At 49.1% G+C, this 17,404-nt stretch overlaps 1 protein-coding gene across 2 annotated transcripts in view; it reads left to right on the forward strand.

Moving 5' to 3' along the window:
• Window positions 1-17,404, forward strand: part of PUM2 (pumilio RNA binding family member 2) — an 886,789-nt gene that overhangs the window by 194,784 nt on the left and 674,601 nt on the right. For both annotated transcript variants that reach the window (XM_085610624.1, XM_085610625.1), the window contains exon 9: window positions 5,439-5,587. In XM_085610624.1, coding sequence (XP_085466750.1) covers window positions 5,439-5,587 — 149 coding nt within the window. The remainder of the gene's footprint in view (window positions 1-5,438; window positions 5,588-17,404) is intronic.

Genomic DNA, 17,404 nt, shown 5'->3' on the forward strand with positions numbered 1-17,404 from the left:
GTACCAAAAAACTCACCTCAGTACCCAGAACCCCTATCTGACCAGCATCAGTGTCCCATTCGTTATCCGTATTCTCTCGGAGGTCCCAATGTATAGACAACCCAGAACAAGCGACTTAGAGTACTCTCAGGAATGGTGGGAATCAGAAATACCTGTTCGTTATTATTCTCATATCAGTCCACAACAAGAGTAATCAGAGACACTGTAAAGTTTAAAAGGTTTATTTTATAAACTAAGTGTCCTAAGATGCAGTAATTTGGCTAACATAAGCAGACAAATGATTATAATTAAAACCATCAGCATTGTTACAATACCATAGAAAATAAAAGGAGAAATCATAGTATAAATGACAGTGGAATGCAGCCACCTTCCTTTCGCTAGTAAACTAATATTATTAGGCTAATAGAAGGTCTCTAGGCTTGAATGGGGAACCCCATAACGTAAAGATCAGCTTAGGTGAATCACATCACAGATCAGCTTTGCTCTGCGCCTGGAAATGTTCTTCTCCAGAATGTGTTTCTAACGCATGCAAACTGTAATATTAAAGGCTCTCGACATTCAGGTATTTGCAGCTGTGTGCATATTATGACTAGAGAGTGGGCCGATCAACCTGAACTCAAAAACATACATTGTCTGGCGGCTCAGAGTGTTTTGCACACAATGTTCAGACCAAGGTCGCAGCGCACGTCCAAGGATGCGAACAACAGACAGTCCTCATGTGAAGAAAAAGCAAGCAAGCAGCTTTCAAAGAATAACATATCTCTGCAGTGACATGTGCAAAAGCAGCAAAAGTGGCAAGATGGCTTTCTAACTTTTAACGCGCCTTTGCTAACATAGCAATGTATGCTTCTAAATCGTTGCCTTCACTACACTTTAATACTGCATTTCTTTTTAAAGGTTTTTCACTTTTTCATATTTGGATGCGGTTCATTACGGCTTTTGGAGATGTGCATTTATCAGATAGGTTTGGAATATAATTAGTCACCGTACTGGTGATGAGCACTCAGATGTTGAATGGAAACTGGCTGTCTAGTATCTCAATATTAATGCCAAGGCCTTCAAAGCATATATGGTCATCAAAGGATTCTATTGTGCCAAACCCATCGGTGTTGAAAGATACACTGATATTGAAATAAAGCAGTGAATCAATTCCAAAGAAGATATCAACATTGATCAGAACTTTGGTGTATGATATGATTATGAAGGACAACAATTATGTTTAGTAAGTTCTCTGGTTCCTACTTCTAAAAGTAGGCGCAAACAAGATAACAGTTCTTTCAGGAAAGGGAGCAGATCACTAATGACATAGAAAGCTGTAAAGGACATTAAGAACTGCTTGAAGATGGTAGACAGAGGATAAGTGGAAAGTCTGAGAGAAATTCCACAAACATGAAGTTACTACTTCCCAGTGTCTACGCCAACATCCCTAGTGAGGTAGACCCGGATTCATGCCATTATGTTCAATGAGGTCTGGCATGAAGGAACTGACATTCCAGAGAGATGAAAGTAGAATTTCCTGCTTGTGCCATATCACGTTGCGAGTATAGCAATAAAAGTCTCACTTGACGGACACAAACCACAAGATCTTAAAATCAACCTCCCAAGGAAATCCTTTTTCGAATGGATGCCGGTGTGAGCATCCGTACTCATTCTTGAATACAGAGAAGCATGCATACAACACATGACACGCAGTCCTGCCGAGTACCATGAATCAGGCGTTAGACTAACGCATTTCAGTGAGGTAGTCCGCATCACCGCACTGAAATGCGATGTCGTGCATATTAGCGCCGCTGCCTGTCGAGCACTGCGGCCCGAGTGGTGGCTGCTATTATAACAACACTAGTGTTAGTGGCACAGGCAGGCAGTCCGTGCTGCTCAGCAGACCTCTTGGGGGCTAGGCACTGACTGCCTTCCTGCTACAATGTAATGACTGGTTTGATTCACTGTGCCGCTGCGTGGCATACTTTCTCTTTCGCTAGTCATGGGTCGAGGCTGCCTCCCGTGACACGAGCGGGCAGCAGCTGAATTCAGAAATGGGCCCCTGTTGTTGATGGCTCCACTCTCGCTGCTGGTGTGGTAATGAATCCCACGGCCTGCCGGATTGTGAATAACCGACTCCACCGGTCTCAACACGGCCCCGGTGGCAGCAGAGTCACTTAGAACACCCGGACTGACTGGGGTGGCCGGAGTAGTTAGCTTGCGGCTCCAGAACACCAAGACCCCTGAGTGTGAAGTTGAGCCGGCCTGAGCAAGCCGATGCGGGCTGCCGGTCACCACAAAAGAGAGGGAAGCCAGGCAGCTAGCGTCACGTGAAATGCAGCTGCTCTTGAGCTGGCCGTCACTGAATTAATTTCAAGTGTGTGCCTAGCATAACCCTGGAGTCAATGAGGGTCATAAATTAAGAGTTGCTGCCGGCAATCAAGTTGCAAATCTGTGCTCAGCTTGCCTTCTAGCCTTCTCCAAGTTCTACGCACACACGAGTCACACACACGCTTGCAGCCACACACAGACTTGCAAAGAGCGGCCAGTCAGTGACACACACGCAACATGCATTGCACAACACCTTTCTCAGGCCGGCTGAAGTTACATGATTTCTCTGTGCTGGCCTAAACGCTCACTTGAACCTGTTTACTAATGCCACTACACATGATCTATCATCTTCCATATAATTGCCCACTGCCTCGAGGCTGCCGGCTGCGCATTCCGTGACCAAGTGTGTGCTTCGCAGGACCTGAGCTTGCCTTGACCAAAATGCCTGGGGGTGCGTGCCCCAGTCTGTCCCCATTAGTTTACACTTCACCCTGGCAAGCCAACAGCTCAGCTGTGCTTTACTTGGGGGGTGATAGGAAATTAAATTCCGCGCGGCTCTCCAGAGGCTGGTAGGTGAGGGTAGTGCCCGTGTTTGTGAGGCGCCCGGTACACGGGTGTACACGTGTGGTACATGAATGCTAACTAAACTGAAGTTGAAGTGCGTCAAAATTACACCAAGTATTGGAGCATATGGATGGAAAATAGAGCAGGACGTTTATTCTGTATATGAACTAATTTGTGCTTTTAGAAAATTATAAACACTACAGCGCACTAGCTATTGGCTATGTTAAAAGACTTCTCTGCGCCTCAGCCTGAGGCTTAATGTATTTGTGGTGCTGTGCAGCAGTTTAAAGATTTTCTTGTTGGTCAAATTTAATTTAATGTTTCCCTCTCTTAATTGCTTGATTTTGCTCACGAAAAAGTGTCACTCATAGTCATTGAAATGCCACTCATAATTACACTGAAATCATGAAAATGTCACACATGGCAATGTGAAACCTTGGCAGCTATGGACATGAGGTGTAGATTGTATTTTTGTTAGGGCTTGAGGCCGGGCAGAGTGAGGTGTCATGCCACTTTCCTGAGGGAAGTATAGCTGTAGTGCTGACCCGCCTTCACTCTCCTTAGAAGTCTCCAACTGACTGATGCATTCAGCTAAGCTAGCCTATTTAACTCTTCTCTACCCCCCCCCCCCCCGCCATGGCCTCCATTAACCTCATAAGTGCCACTAGTCCACTCGTAGCCCCTCCCCTTTTGAAGCACCAGGCTGCTACATGCCCAACTTTGCCTGTGCCAGTACAGATGAGCGCTCTGTCTAACAACTGACAAAAGGCAGCAGGTGCCTGTGGAGCAAGGAGGCCAGGGATGCGTACAGTGACAGGCTGAGACACTTCACGCGTGTGTTACACGTCGATACCAGACTACCCGTGCACACTTGCTGGGCAGTGACACCGACTAGGAACAGTCGACCAGGAGCAACTAGTCCTCTTCTCACTGAACCTTACCACCAGTGACCAGCCTGCAGAAAGCAACAAGGTGTTCATTTTGTTGATATGTGACATTTCAGTGCCCTAATTATGATGCATTGAGGGACATTTTATTGTGAATAGAATAAAGATGCTAAGTCAGATTTAATAAGAATTTTAGAAATGGCCCAGTTGTGTGCTGTGTAAAGGTCTAGAGACCACATTATAACGATTGCAGCACACCAGAAGTGCTTATGCAGTGTCACAAAACTACTTCCAATTTTGCCATAATGAACAAGCTATTTGTTTACAGCACTTTAGCTTATTAATGTTCATCATATTGATTTAAACTTCTGTTTTATTCATCCATGAAAATAAACGTGAAGTTATTCTCTAGAAATTGAGGACGGTACACTGTTATTAATCATTGATAAACGAATATGCTGTGCATCCATTGTTTTACAGTGACACACATGACAGACTGCTTGCAACAATTTATTGCAACTCTTACCAAAGGCTTAAGAAGTACTGTGGTGAAGAGCCATCGTGCTCTCAAAGACAAATGCTCATATGTCAACTTTAGAAGAATCTCAGCTTGATGGAAGCTTGAGCACTATTTGTTACAAGTAATTATTGAGGAGGTGTTGTCATAATTATTTTATCTTAATACTCCCAAGAAAATTCTTCCTTTGTATTCTAGAAAGACCTTTTACACAGGTAGTACCCTAGGTGGAATGCTGGGAGTTGGCCAACACATAGGAAGTCTTCTGTTGTGGGCTATTACTGCCGCTGCAGGTCCACAATGGGAGAATTGTGCCATCTCCAAGCATTCCTTTGATGTGCTGTGGGTCCTGGGAGCACTACAGGAGTTTTCTGATTCCTGAAGCTATAAGGAATAAAACGCTCAATTCTTGTACAGCGCTCTCCCAGCCTCTTCAGAAGCTACATCTTTATTTACACCGCTGTCTGGGCTCCTCCCTTTGATTTTGCTGAGAGAGAAGGTCCAGTCAGCAAAATAGGTTGAAAATCGTAAACAAAGTTTTTTCTACTTTTTTGGTGCTGCAGGAGAATGGAGCCTTTTTCTCCCCACTGAGGTGAAATGCTCATGTAGCACTCCCACTTTTTAGAGGAGTGAGTACTGATGGCCTTATTTTCCCTTACCTGCAAGCCAGTAATGGGTAACAGCTGCAGTCCCTGTAGTTAATGGCTCCAACGGGTCGTGCCATTAACTACAGGGACGGGAATTAACAGCTGTTATTACCACTTAACTAGGTACATTGGAATGGTGAGATAATGTAGTGGCTCAAAGCCCATGATGGCTGGCATAAACCAGCATGTCTTTCTGTGGCTCCCTACTCATTTTAAAATAACTTACACTCGGTGTTGAACAGTTCTAATGGCATTTTAGCCCTTCTTCCTTGGGCTATGATAGTTTAAGGCCCTCTAGCTCTTTATATCGCCTAGCTTGCGGCTCAGGCCTGTACTTCTTGTTCATTATAAATATGCCTTCATTACTTCAAATTTCGTATAGGTAGTGCAGCTGTAGCGAAACTTTTGGAAAGTATACGCTTATGTACTATTGTATATAGTTCACTAGTGGACTGATGTTTCACCAGCCTGTTTTGACAGTTACATCCCTGTGTTTATATTTCATATTTTAAGGTCCTACTGTGGTCCCTCCGCAGTATTATGGAGTTCCCTGGGGTGTTTATCCAGCAAATCTGTTTCAGCAACAAGCCGCTGCAGCGGCTGCAGCAAACAACTCTGCAAACCAACAAGCAGCCTCACAAGCACAACAGGGGCAGCAGCAGGTATATGAAGAAACGTTTATTCCAGCCTGAAAATCATTGTAACATCTTGGCCAGTTTAAACTGTCAATGTTATCTAGAATCTGGTAAAATATTTAATGTTCTGTAGCTTTATGGACTTTGCTTCTGTGTGGCTCTTCTGTTCGTACTGTACGACCGCTGATTCTCCTAAAGCAGCCTACTTCTTCCACTTCACACGTGGTGTTTGCTCCAGTCCTTTATGTTTGGCTTTCTAGGAAGTGTGTGTGTGTGTCTGGGTCGTTTTGCCTGATTTTGATGTGGTTTCAACTGTACTGCACAGGGTCCCTGCCAACCAGGTCCCCTGTGCCAGTGCTTCTTCCCTAAAAACAAATCCCCAATTGATACTTCTACCCCCTGTGTGTCCCTAGTTATGGTACACTGGGAGCTGAAGAGGTAATCTAGGACCCTCTTTACTCTGACCATGCCACTGCCCTAGCAGCTTGCATGCCCCTGTGAGGGAGAAAACAGCAAAGTCGACATGGCACTCAGTCTGGGTGCCATGCCAGCAAGCACTGCCTGAAGGCATAGGTAAGTCACCCCTCTAGCAGGCCTTACAGCCCTAAGGCGGGTTGTACTATACCAGAGGTGAGGACATATCTGCATGAGCAGGTATGCCCCTACAATATTGGGGCCCATTCCTTAATATTGTACCGGCTAGGGAAGCCATAGAGAGTACATGGGATGGAATCTCGACAACTCAAATTCCACAGCACAATGATGGCTTCACTGAACACAGGAGTGTTCGGTACTAAACTACTACTTTCAATAAATCCACACTGAGCTGTTGCGGGATTTATTGTACCATGTACCTAGAATGCACCTCAGAGGTGCCCCCTGAAAATCTACCAACCCTGGTGTGGTCTCTGTGAGAAAGTGCCATCTTTCTTGCATGGTATGCCCCCACTTTTTGCTGAATTGCTGAATGTACTTTGACTGAGTGTGCCCGGGGCCTATGTTCCTTCCCTAAAACACAAAACACAAATTGGCAAACCCTGGCCACATGTCAGCCCCTGGTAAATGGTACCCTAGGCCTTGTGACCAGGGAGGGCCTCTAAGGGGTGCTGCACTCAATGTGCCACCCTTAGAGGCTATATATATATATATATATATATATATATATATATATATATATACACACACACCTGTGTGCCATGCCTACCACCTACACTACCATGGCATACATCAGCCACCCCTCTAGCTGGGTGCCCTATGCCAGTGGTGTGGGCACAGGAGCATGAGCCTTGTGCCCCTACAGTACCCAGGTCCACTCCTGGGCACTGTAAATGCAGTGATGCCATTTAAGAGTACATGGTGCTGAGAGCTCGTCAAACACAAACTCCCCAGCACCATAATGGCAACACTGAAGACTGAGAAGTTTGTTATCAAACTTCTCAGCACATTAAACCCACACAGATGCCAATGTGGGATTTAATGTACCAAGCACCCCAGAGGGCATCGTAGAGATGCCCCCTAAAACCTAACCTACAATCCACGTCTGTTCTGAGGCTGCCACACAGCAGACATGTTGCTGGACCCCTGGGTACGAGAGCCCCTGCTCTCCTGGGCCTGCAACAATGCACATCCTGGGCGAGGTGCTAAATCTCCTCCCCCAGGATGGGCAGGGGGAAGCTTCAAAGGCATGCCGCCTCTGTGAGCTTCCCCAGGCCACTGCAACCCCCCACTCTGGCAGGAAGCTTGGCCGGAAACCCCAAATAAGGACCGTGGATGTGCCAGCCTGCCAACCCCACCCCTCAGCTGGGGGAGGCGAGGTGAAGCACATCTCCGCGCTCTCGCCATCTTGAAGATGGGAAGCCCTGCCCAATCAGGACTAGGCTACTGCCCCCCTCCCACAGGAGAGAGGCAGAATAGGGGGTGTACCCTCCCCAGGACAAGGACCTATTGGTCCCTGCCCTTCACCTACCCGTAACTCCCCTAAATCTAGTATTTAGGGGCACCCTGAACCTTCCTTCCCCAGATTCCGAAATCCGAAGAAGAGCTATAAGAAAGAAGACCTGCAGCTGCTAAGAAGAGGAAGACACCAACTGCTTTGGCCCCAGTCCTACCGGCCTGTCAACCCTCGAACCTGCTCCTTCTCCAACCCGGCATCTCTTGTGGCCAGCAGCCTCACAAACCCCGGAGGACCTGGCTACCTTTTGACTCTAAGCCCCTGGGACTCCCATGAGTAGAGGCTCTACTCAAAATCTACTTCTAATCCCTGGCAGCAGCCCGGAACCGCGAACCCAGCACACTCTGCACCCGCCAAGCCTGGCCTGTGCCGAAGTGAACAAAGACCACGAGGACGACCCCATGGCGGCTGTGACCCCGACTCCGGCACCCAAGGACTTCCCTCGACACTCCTGAAGAAGCCTGCAGCCTCAGAACCAGGTGCCTCCCCAACCGCGATCAACAGAGGGTAAGATTTCCCGACACCAAAAGGCACCCCTGCACCCGGCGCCCCGCGGCCCCCTGTGCCCAATCCCGGGGTACCTACCTATCCTCCAACTACCCAACTTACCTCTCGAAGTGGTGGTGACATCTGAAAAATCTTCGTCCCCGAGCTTGCAGTCTTTTTCTAAACCGGAGCTTTCCCATTGAAATCAATTGAGCGCCCGAAGGCTCAAAAGCACCCTGCATCCAGCCGCCCGAGTGGCCCTGGCAGTGCAACCTCTACACCTATCTACTTCCCCACTTGCCCTGAGTAAGTGACCAGGAGCCCAGCTCCCACAGCCGCGTGGCCTGCTAGTCAGCAGCCATCAACCAAGGGCCCCCTGCCTCCCATAGGATAACATTGGGCCTAACTCACTCTGCACCCTGCTGCCCCTGTGGGTGTAACAACTGTACTTACCTGACCCTGGGAGACCCCTGAGTCTATGCCCAGAACCTTAACTCTGCCAGTCGATTACTTACCCAAAAGCCGATAACTCACTTTTCTTCCGTAGGATAACATTGACTGGTTTCACGAAATTCTTTTAAGTGTGGAGTTTCTAAACTTTAAAATATTCACCTAAAATCAACCGAGTAACGAAAACGGAAATACTCACCTGCTATTAGGAGAGATCCCAGTGCTGGATCTTGGTGCCCAGCACTGACCCTGAAAAGTACTTACGATAGTACTTGCCACTAACTCAATTTTCTCCCATAGGAAACCATTGACTGTTTCTCTGTGAAATTTCTTCTAAGTGTCGATTTTGCTAACTTATAAATATTCCTTAAAAATCACCTGTTTAATTTAAACGCAGTTTCTCAACTGCTTATAGGTGGCACACTAGTGCTGGATCCAGGATCCAACATTGAACTAGAAAAAGTAACCATAACCCCACTTACCTGCTAAGTAAATTTCCTTCCATAGGATAACATTGGTAATTTGATTAGAAAAAGTTTCTAAGTGTCAACTTTTGAAATAGCAAAATATTGCTTAAAAATCACAACAGTACCTAAAAAGTATTTATTCACTTGTTTTCAAGAACTGTCCCAGGACTGAATCTAGGATCCAGTCCTGGAGTTAGAAAAGTAATCCTGAGAGTAATCAATTGCATATAACTTAAAATTCCCATTGAGCTCAATGTATTATTGAGTTTGAAATTGTGTTGCCTATTGCAACAAACTGTAACTATTGCATTCCAAGTCAATTGTCTTTTGCAAAGTATATAACAAAAGTATCTCATTCTGAGAAAGTATATTTTTGATACCTATTGTTGGTTCTAAAATAAAACAACCATTTATTTTGTATATAAACTATTGGCCTAGAGTTCAGTTCTTGAGTGTGTGAGACCATTTGCTGACTGAGTGTGTACAACAAATGCTTTACACTGTCCTCTGATACTGTCTTACTGCTCGACCAAGCTACCACTTTAGAGAGTAAGGTTATATCGAACTTTAGCCTCTGCCAAACCTCTGGGGACTGTGGACTCTATACACACTGTACCTATTTGGGAACAGTATATATAGAGCCACTTTCCTACATCACCTCAGTTGGGATCTCAGGGCCTCTATCGTCACTCATCTCCCCCTGATTCTCATAATTTTTCGTTTGCCTGGGAACTGGCTCCTTACACCAGACTCGGCCTTCCTCTCCAGGCAGTAGGCCACTTAGCATCACTTCGCATGGTCTCCCTTCCAAGCCCAGTTCTCTGCTTTCACGGTTGGGGATCTCAATTACACCTCTGTCACAGTTACACTCACCACCGCTCCTTAGTGCGCCCCATGTCTGCCAGTGTTCTGCTACAGTGCCGGTGCGTGGGCCGTGCCCTGCAGGTCACAGGGCGCGCCAGCCCTTCACCACTCAGGAGCTGCACACAGGGTCTGCTGCGACTCGCCCCCGGGGTGGTCCTTAAAATTTGGGACTCCACTTCACATTCAGAGATCAGCAGGGGCTGCTGTGAAACCTCCGATGAGACTCCCAATCTTCCCGTGGTCTCCACTCACTGCCTCTGCCTCCCGCTTCGCCTCTGCCGCTCGAGGTCCGCCGGCTCCCCTCACCTCGGCTTCGCTGCGTCATCTCTGTGCTTCAGGCTTCACCATGCAGGCCTCAGGATATGCCGGCCCTTGTTCGCGTCGCAGCGGCACCCAAGGCCCCTTGTCTTTGGCATGTGCCACTCCCAGCTCAGGCCTCACAATCGCGCTGCCTCCAGCAGGCCGGCTCCGGCAGTCCCAGCCCCGCCTCAGTATTCAGGTCCGAGGCTTCGGGTTCCGCTGATCGGCCCGTCCTCCACAAATCGGACTCGGCAGATGAGCTTAGCTGCCAGGGATCACAGCGGGGGCTGCCGCCTCTGTTCCCGGCATCAAGCCCAGCACTTTAGGCCACTCAGGCTTGGCTGCGCCACTCAATTTTGCCGGATAAAAGATGTACCTGTGCGGAGCTCGCATCTGCCATCTTCGGCCGCTTGCCACGCCCCCCCTTACAGCACTAATTGAGACAAATACAGTAAAGCTCAAATTCTCTGTCACCTGAAACACCAAAGTTAAAAACACTTCCCTGTGGATACTTATACCTGTGGAGTGTTTGCTGTAAATGTTCTTTCTCTGCACACTCTTTACCTACCACTCTTGTCTTCTTCACCCTACTGAGCTGATCTCATAGGGGTGAGGGGAAGTCATGTTGCTGCTGCTGCCCTAAAAACATGAATGGTATCTGGTATCTCCGGACATAATCTACTGCTTTGTGAAATCTGCCAGTGGTTTATGGGAAGGTTGGTGGGGTTTGGGGGTACAAACGGGTCCACAGAAGGCCTCTTTTGGCCATGTGGCATCACATCAGGGTACCATACATTAATTGTACACTGGTGTGATTTGTCACAGGACTTAAAAAATGCTGACAGAATATTTTCCATTGTAGAATGGCAAGAAATTGGTTTATGTATACAGGAAACGGAGGTGCTGGTTAAAAAAAGTTATTACATTATTCATTAAGGCACCAAGCTGGTCTCTGCAACTGATAAGAAATTGTTAGTTTTGCAGCGTGAATCTTTCTGGATTCACTATGCTGTGCATTATTCCGCGATCTTGTGGTTGGGTCCGGATTCGTAGTCTTTCCTTTGTTTTTTTTTTTGTAGCCCAGGTGGGCGGCGACGACCCACCATTTGGTGCACCTCCCGTGACGTCGTCGTGCTTCCTGCGGAAGTCCCACCTTTGGGGCGCCATCTTCAGATTGTTTTTTCCGCCGTTGGGTCTGGATCGTCATTGGGAAGCTCCAGAGTTACAATCGAAGGAAGAAGAAGGAAAAGCGAGTTTCGTCGATAAATTACTACGAAGATATCACAGGAAAGGAATATTTCACATCAGGAGCGCGAAGAAGGAAGTGTTCCACCTTTTTTCTTCGACGCCCTTGGAGAATGCGCACTCAGAGGCCCTGAGCGCAATGGATATGACGCCATTCAAGTTCTGCCCTAACTGCCACCACAAGTTCGCGCAGAAGGACCAGCATCCAGTCTGCAACCTCTGCCTACCGGTCAACCACCAGAGCAAGGACTGCAACGCCTGCTCAGCCTTCGCGCCGAAGACGCTCCGGGTGAGAGAACGTCAGCGAAGAGCCAACGCCAGCATGGATGGCAAGGGTAAGGCCCCGTCGCTCTACGATCTGGGCCTCTCCACAGACGATGAGGACAACGTCGCAGAGGGACCCGAAAACGTCACGGTCGTAGAGACCGACAAGAAAAATGAAGACGAGGTAAGAGAATCGTCTAGCTCAAAACACCCGAAAATGCCTCGAAAACCCGAGGGTGACTCGAGAAAATCTGAGTCTAAGTCCACGAAGGGAGCCCCGGCGCCGAAAACTTCGACGACCAAAGGGGGAACCATGGACAAGAGGCCGAGCGGATCCTTCGAAAAGGACTCCCTGGTGCCGAAAGACGCCGAAAGGCAAGGTTCGTCGAAGACACCCCATGAAACGGGGCGCTCGACGCAGAGGGACAGGTCGGCGTCGACGCAAGTTCCGTCGAATAGGCCCGTGGTCGACGCCGAAAGCATCTCCGAAATGGAGAAGAAGAAGAGGCGGCTCGAGGCCGAAATGGAGAACCTCCTTCAGAGGAAGAAGGAGTTTGACGCAAAGATGAAGGAATTCAAAATTCCAACGGCTCCACTGACGAACGTCGTCAAAATCGAGGACGAATTCAACACCGAGGGGCTGCCGAGAGATCTCGAAGAGGAAGACGAGACCTATTATGAAGGCGACCCCGAGGAAGAAGACCACCAGTCGTTCTACAGCTCGGCGCCATCAACCAGCCACGACATCGAATGGCAGGATCTCGACACCGAAAACCCCGAGGAGCCCGTGGACACGTACCCTTCGAGACCTTCTCCACCCGACGACATCGGGGTGTACAATATGGTGGTCAGGAGCGCAGCGACAGCCTTCGGCGTGAAACTGGACGAGGAGAGGCCGAAAGCCGATTTCCTCCTCGAGACCCTGCTCCCCATCCAGACGAGGAGCCAATTCCTTCCAATGCTACAAAGTGTGATGAATCAGGGAAGAGAGGCCTTTAAGGAACCAGCGACTTGCCGTTCGATCACGCCCAGGACGGAGAAGAAGTATAAGCACTCTTCTCTGGACCCCCCTTACATCAAGGGTAGTATCACGGCCGACTCCATCATAGCTTCCACGGCCAGGAGAAGGGCCAACGTGCCAGCAACTTCGGGGCCACCACCAGATAAAGAGAGCAGGAGGATAGACCTCACAGGAAGAAAGGTCGAGAGGAACGCCGCAATGCACTGGCGCATGGCGAATTCCAATGCACTCCTCAATAGGCACCAGTACCAGCACTGGGACGAGATGGGGGAGCTAGTAAAACACCTCCCCGAAGAATACCGACAAAGAGCCTCCCACCTAGTGGAAGAAGGTAAAAACATCGCCAACTCTTGTATAAAGACGGCGCTGGACGGGGCAGAGACTTCGGCAAGACTAATGGCCATAGGGGTCACCGAGAGAAGACATGCATGGCTAAGAATCTCGGGATTCAAACCGGAGGTGCAGAAGAACATCCTTCAACGGAGAGACACTGTTCGGAGCGACAGTAGACGAGAAACTCACCCAGCTGAAAAAAGAAAACGAAACGGCGAGGTCCATGGGGGCCCTACAGCTAAGAGGGATGAGGAGAGGCAACCCCTCTAGAAGACCCTACGGTCGGGGAGGAAGCCAGCAGGGAGCGTCGCACCAGACGTTCCAGCAGGGTCAGCAGGGTGATAGCCACGGACAACAAGGTCAACAGAAGCAAAACTGGCAGTACCAACCTCGGGGCCAGTCCTTTCGCGGGAGAGGGAACGGACGTGGCCAGAGGAGGAGAGAGAGTGACCAACCCTCATCAAAGTGACTCAGCACGCAGGAGGACGCCTACCCTCGACATGCCCCCAAGGGTGAGGCGCAATACAGTAACATCAAGGGGAAGAGAAGAGTCAAAAGCCTACGAGCATCCAACACCAGTAGGCGGAAGGCTGAGGTTCTACCTTCAAGAGTGGCAGCGTATAACCACAGACAAGTGGATACTGAATGTCATGCAATACGGATACTGCGTGGATTTGGAGAAAAGGCCTCCGAACAAAGGGAAGGCAGAGATCGGCTCAAGAACTCGCCCTACTCAGAGAAGAAACCCTGAAACTACTAGAAAAAAGAGCCATAGAGGCAGTGCCGTTCAAAGAACGCAACAAGGGGGTCTACTCAAACTATTTCGTGGTCCCGAAAGTAGACGGAAACGTCAGACCCATCCTGGACCTGCGATACCTAAACAATTTCATCAGAACGCAGAAGTTCAAAATGACTTTGCTGCAGGAGGTGCTCCCCCAAATAAGAGACGGGGACTTCATGGTCACCGTGGATCTCAAGGATGCCTACCTGCACATCCCAATAAACGGAAGGCACAAGGGCCTTCTAAGGTTCAACATCGACCAGGAACACTACCAGTTCACAACCCTGGCCTTCGGGCTAAAATCGGCGCCAAGGGTTTTTACAAAATGCCTGTCGGCGGTCGCGGCCCACCTGCGAAGGCAGGGGATCCATGTCTACCCCTACCTAGACGACTGGCTGGTCAAGGCAAACGCACGCGAGAAGTGCGAGAGACACGCAACACGCGTGACAGACACACTGACGAACCTGGGGTTCTCGATACACTGGGGGAAGTCATCGCTGGAACCGGAGCAGGTGAAGATTTTCCTGGGAGCAAAAATCAACACCCTGAACAGCACAGTGGTGCCCAGCGACAGGAGGACAGATGCCCTACTGAAGGAGACGCGTCTCTACCAGAAGGGGCGAGCTCTGACAGTGAGGTCAGTGAGCAAGATGATGGGGATGATGGCGTCATGTATCCAGCTGGTGCCGAATTTACGCCTGCACATGAGACCATTCCAAGAATGGCTACAACAGCAATGGTCACAAGCAAACGGCAGTTGGGAAGATCTAGTGGTTGTTACGCACGCAGTGCAGGAGGAGATGACTTGGTGGAACAGAGACAACATGACAGCAGGGAGAAGCCTGACACCACCAAACCCAACAATGACCATTACCACGGACGCATCGCAAAAGGGATGGGGAGCGCACATGGACAACCTCAGAGTGAGGGGTCTGTGGGCTCCAGCAGATGCGGTACGCCATATCAATTACCTCGAATTGAAAACCATTCTGCTAGCCCTGAAGGCATTCCAGAGGCACCTGTACAACCAGAGGGTGTTGGTTCAAACAGACAACACCACGGCAATGTTCTCTATTAACAAGCAGGGTGGGACACAGTCGTTCCCTCTCTCCTCTCTGGCACAGGAGATTTGGAGATGGGCCATACCTCTCAGGATAGATCTACTGGCAATTCACCTTCCGGGAAAGGACAATGTGGAGGCAGACTGGCTAAGCAGGCAGACCTCGGCATCACACGAGTGGGAGCTCAATGGCCAGGAAACGGAGAAGCTTTTCCAGAGATGGGGAACTCCCACAATAGACCTGTTTGCAACACGCCAAAATGCCAAAGCTTCGCGTCCAGGCAACCAGATCAGCAATCCCAAGGAAATGCCCTATGGATAAGCTGGTCGAGGACATTTGCGTACGCCTTTCCACCGATACCCCTGTTGCACAGAGTGCTCGACAAGTGCAGAACCAGCAACATGACTCTGATCCTAGTGGCTCCGCAGTGGGCAAGACAGACATGGTTCTCACAAATTCAAGAAATGGCACAGGGCAATCCCCACAGGTTCGAGAGAAAAAGGGACCTGCTCTCCATGCAAAACGGAGAGGTCCTGCATCCGGAGCCAGAGAGCCTCAACCTGGCGGCATGGCTCCTGAAGACCTAGAGTTCGCTCACCTTAAATTGCCTCCTAGCACTATGCGGGTGCTGCGGGAGGCAAGGAAGCCAACTACACGAAAATGCTACAGCGCCAAATGGCAGAGATTTACTGTGTGGTGCAGGAAGAAGGGCCTGCAAAACAGAATGACAAGAGACTCAACAGTACTGAGGTACCTCACACACCTTCTAAAGAGTAACCTCTGCTCGAGCTCCCTAAGGGTACACCTAGCGGCGATCGTAGCCTACACCAGAGGTGAGTAGGGTGGAAGTTTCTTCACTTCGCAGGTGGTGAAGAGATTCATGGAAGGAGCCAAAAGAATTGCCCCTCCTAAAAGGTTGCCGCCACCAGCATGGAATCTCAATGTGGTACTGACGGAGCTCATGAAGGCACCGTTTGAACCCATTCACAAGGCCACACTGCAAATGTTGACGATGAAAACGGCTTTTCTGGTGGCCATAACCTCACTACGCAGGGTGAGCGAGCTTCAAGCACTAACACTACAGGAACCCTACATTCAGATTCACAAGGACAGGGTAGTCCTGAGAACAGACCCACACTTCATGCCCAAGGTGGTGTCGGCGTTCCACATGAATCAGAGTATTCAGATACCAAGTTTCTTCCAAAACCCGACTTCGAACGCAGAAAAGGCTCTGCACACCCTCGACGCTAGAAGAGCGGTGATGCACTACATTGAGAGAACCAAGGAACTCAGGAAATCAAAGCGGTTGTTTGTGTCCTTTGCTACTAGCTTCATGGGTAGACCAGTGACTAAGGGCACCATCGCTAGATGGATTGCCCTCACTATTCAATTCTGCCACAAACAGGCTGGACAGGAGCTAGCGGAGGGGCCTCAGGCTCACTCCACAAGGAAGAAGGGGGCCACCGTTGCCTTCCTGGCGAACACGCCCATTCAGGACATATGTCTAGCGGCAATTTGGGCATCTGTGCACACGTTCACGAAACACTACTGCGTGGACATTCAGATGAACAAGGAAGCACAGGTTGGACAGAAGGTGCTACAACACATTTTCAACGACCAACGCTCATCTACCACCCAGCCGCCACAAAATTAGGGAAAAACCGCTACAAAGTCTATGCACAGCATAGTGAATCCAGAAAGATTCACGCTGCAAAACGAATAGTTTCTTACCTGTCGGTGTAGTTTTGCAGCTTGAAGATCTTTCTGGATTCACTAGCGAACCCACCCACCTCCGCCAGGAAGATGAGGCTGGAGGAAGAGGGGGTGAAGTGGAAAACATCAGGAGAAATAATAACGTACAGAAAATGAACTGAAGGACTAATCAATCGCCTAGGGTTAAAAAAGAAAAAAAAAAAAGGGGGAAAAAAGAACCCGAAGATGGCGCCCCAAAGGTGGGACTTCCGCAGGAAGCACGACGACGTCACGGGAGGTGCACCAAATGGTGGGTCGTCGCCGCCCACCTGGGCTACAAAAAAAAAAACCAAAAAAAAACAAAGGAAAGTCTACGAATCCGGACCCAACCACAAGATCGCGGAATAATGCACAGCATAGTGAATCCAGAAAGATGTTCAAGCTGCAAAACTACACCGACAGGTAAGAAACTATTTGTTGTGCCTTGTTGATATAGCAGCCTTCCCACGACCTCTTGCCCGGCACTCTTATGCTGTCCAGTGGTTTCACATGTGGACGCACCAGGTGGGAAAACTTTACCTCTTGCTACTGTGTTTGTGCCCACCTGCGTGTTCCTCTTTGTACGTGTCAGACAATAACCATACAGCTCTTTTGCTCTTCACTGCAAATGCCTGCACGTTATTGCTGAGAAAGCAATGCAAGAATTGCCCTGCACGCGTGGCTCGGCTCTTCTTAAAGGAGACAGGACTGCTGAAGCTTTCTGCCGAAAGCCCTGATTTCTTTTTTGTTTTTAAAACAGAGTTTTATATAGGGTGAACTTGACCCGGTATCGGGTTTCAGAGCACCTTACATAGCACCAGTTGCGTTACATGAGGACACATTCATTTTTGTTAGGCACGGGGAGATGAAGTGATTTGCCCAGAATCACA

This window comes from Triturus cristatus, chromosome 6, assembly GCF_964204655.1.
Source record: "Triturus cristatus chromosome 6, aTriCri1.1, whole genome shotgun sequence".
NCBI lineage: Eukaryota > Metazoa > Chordata > Amphibia > Caudata > Salamandridae > Triturus > Triturus cristatus.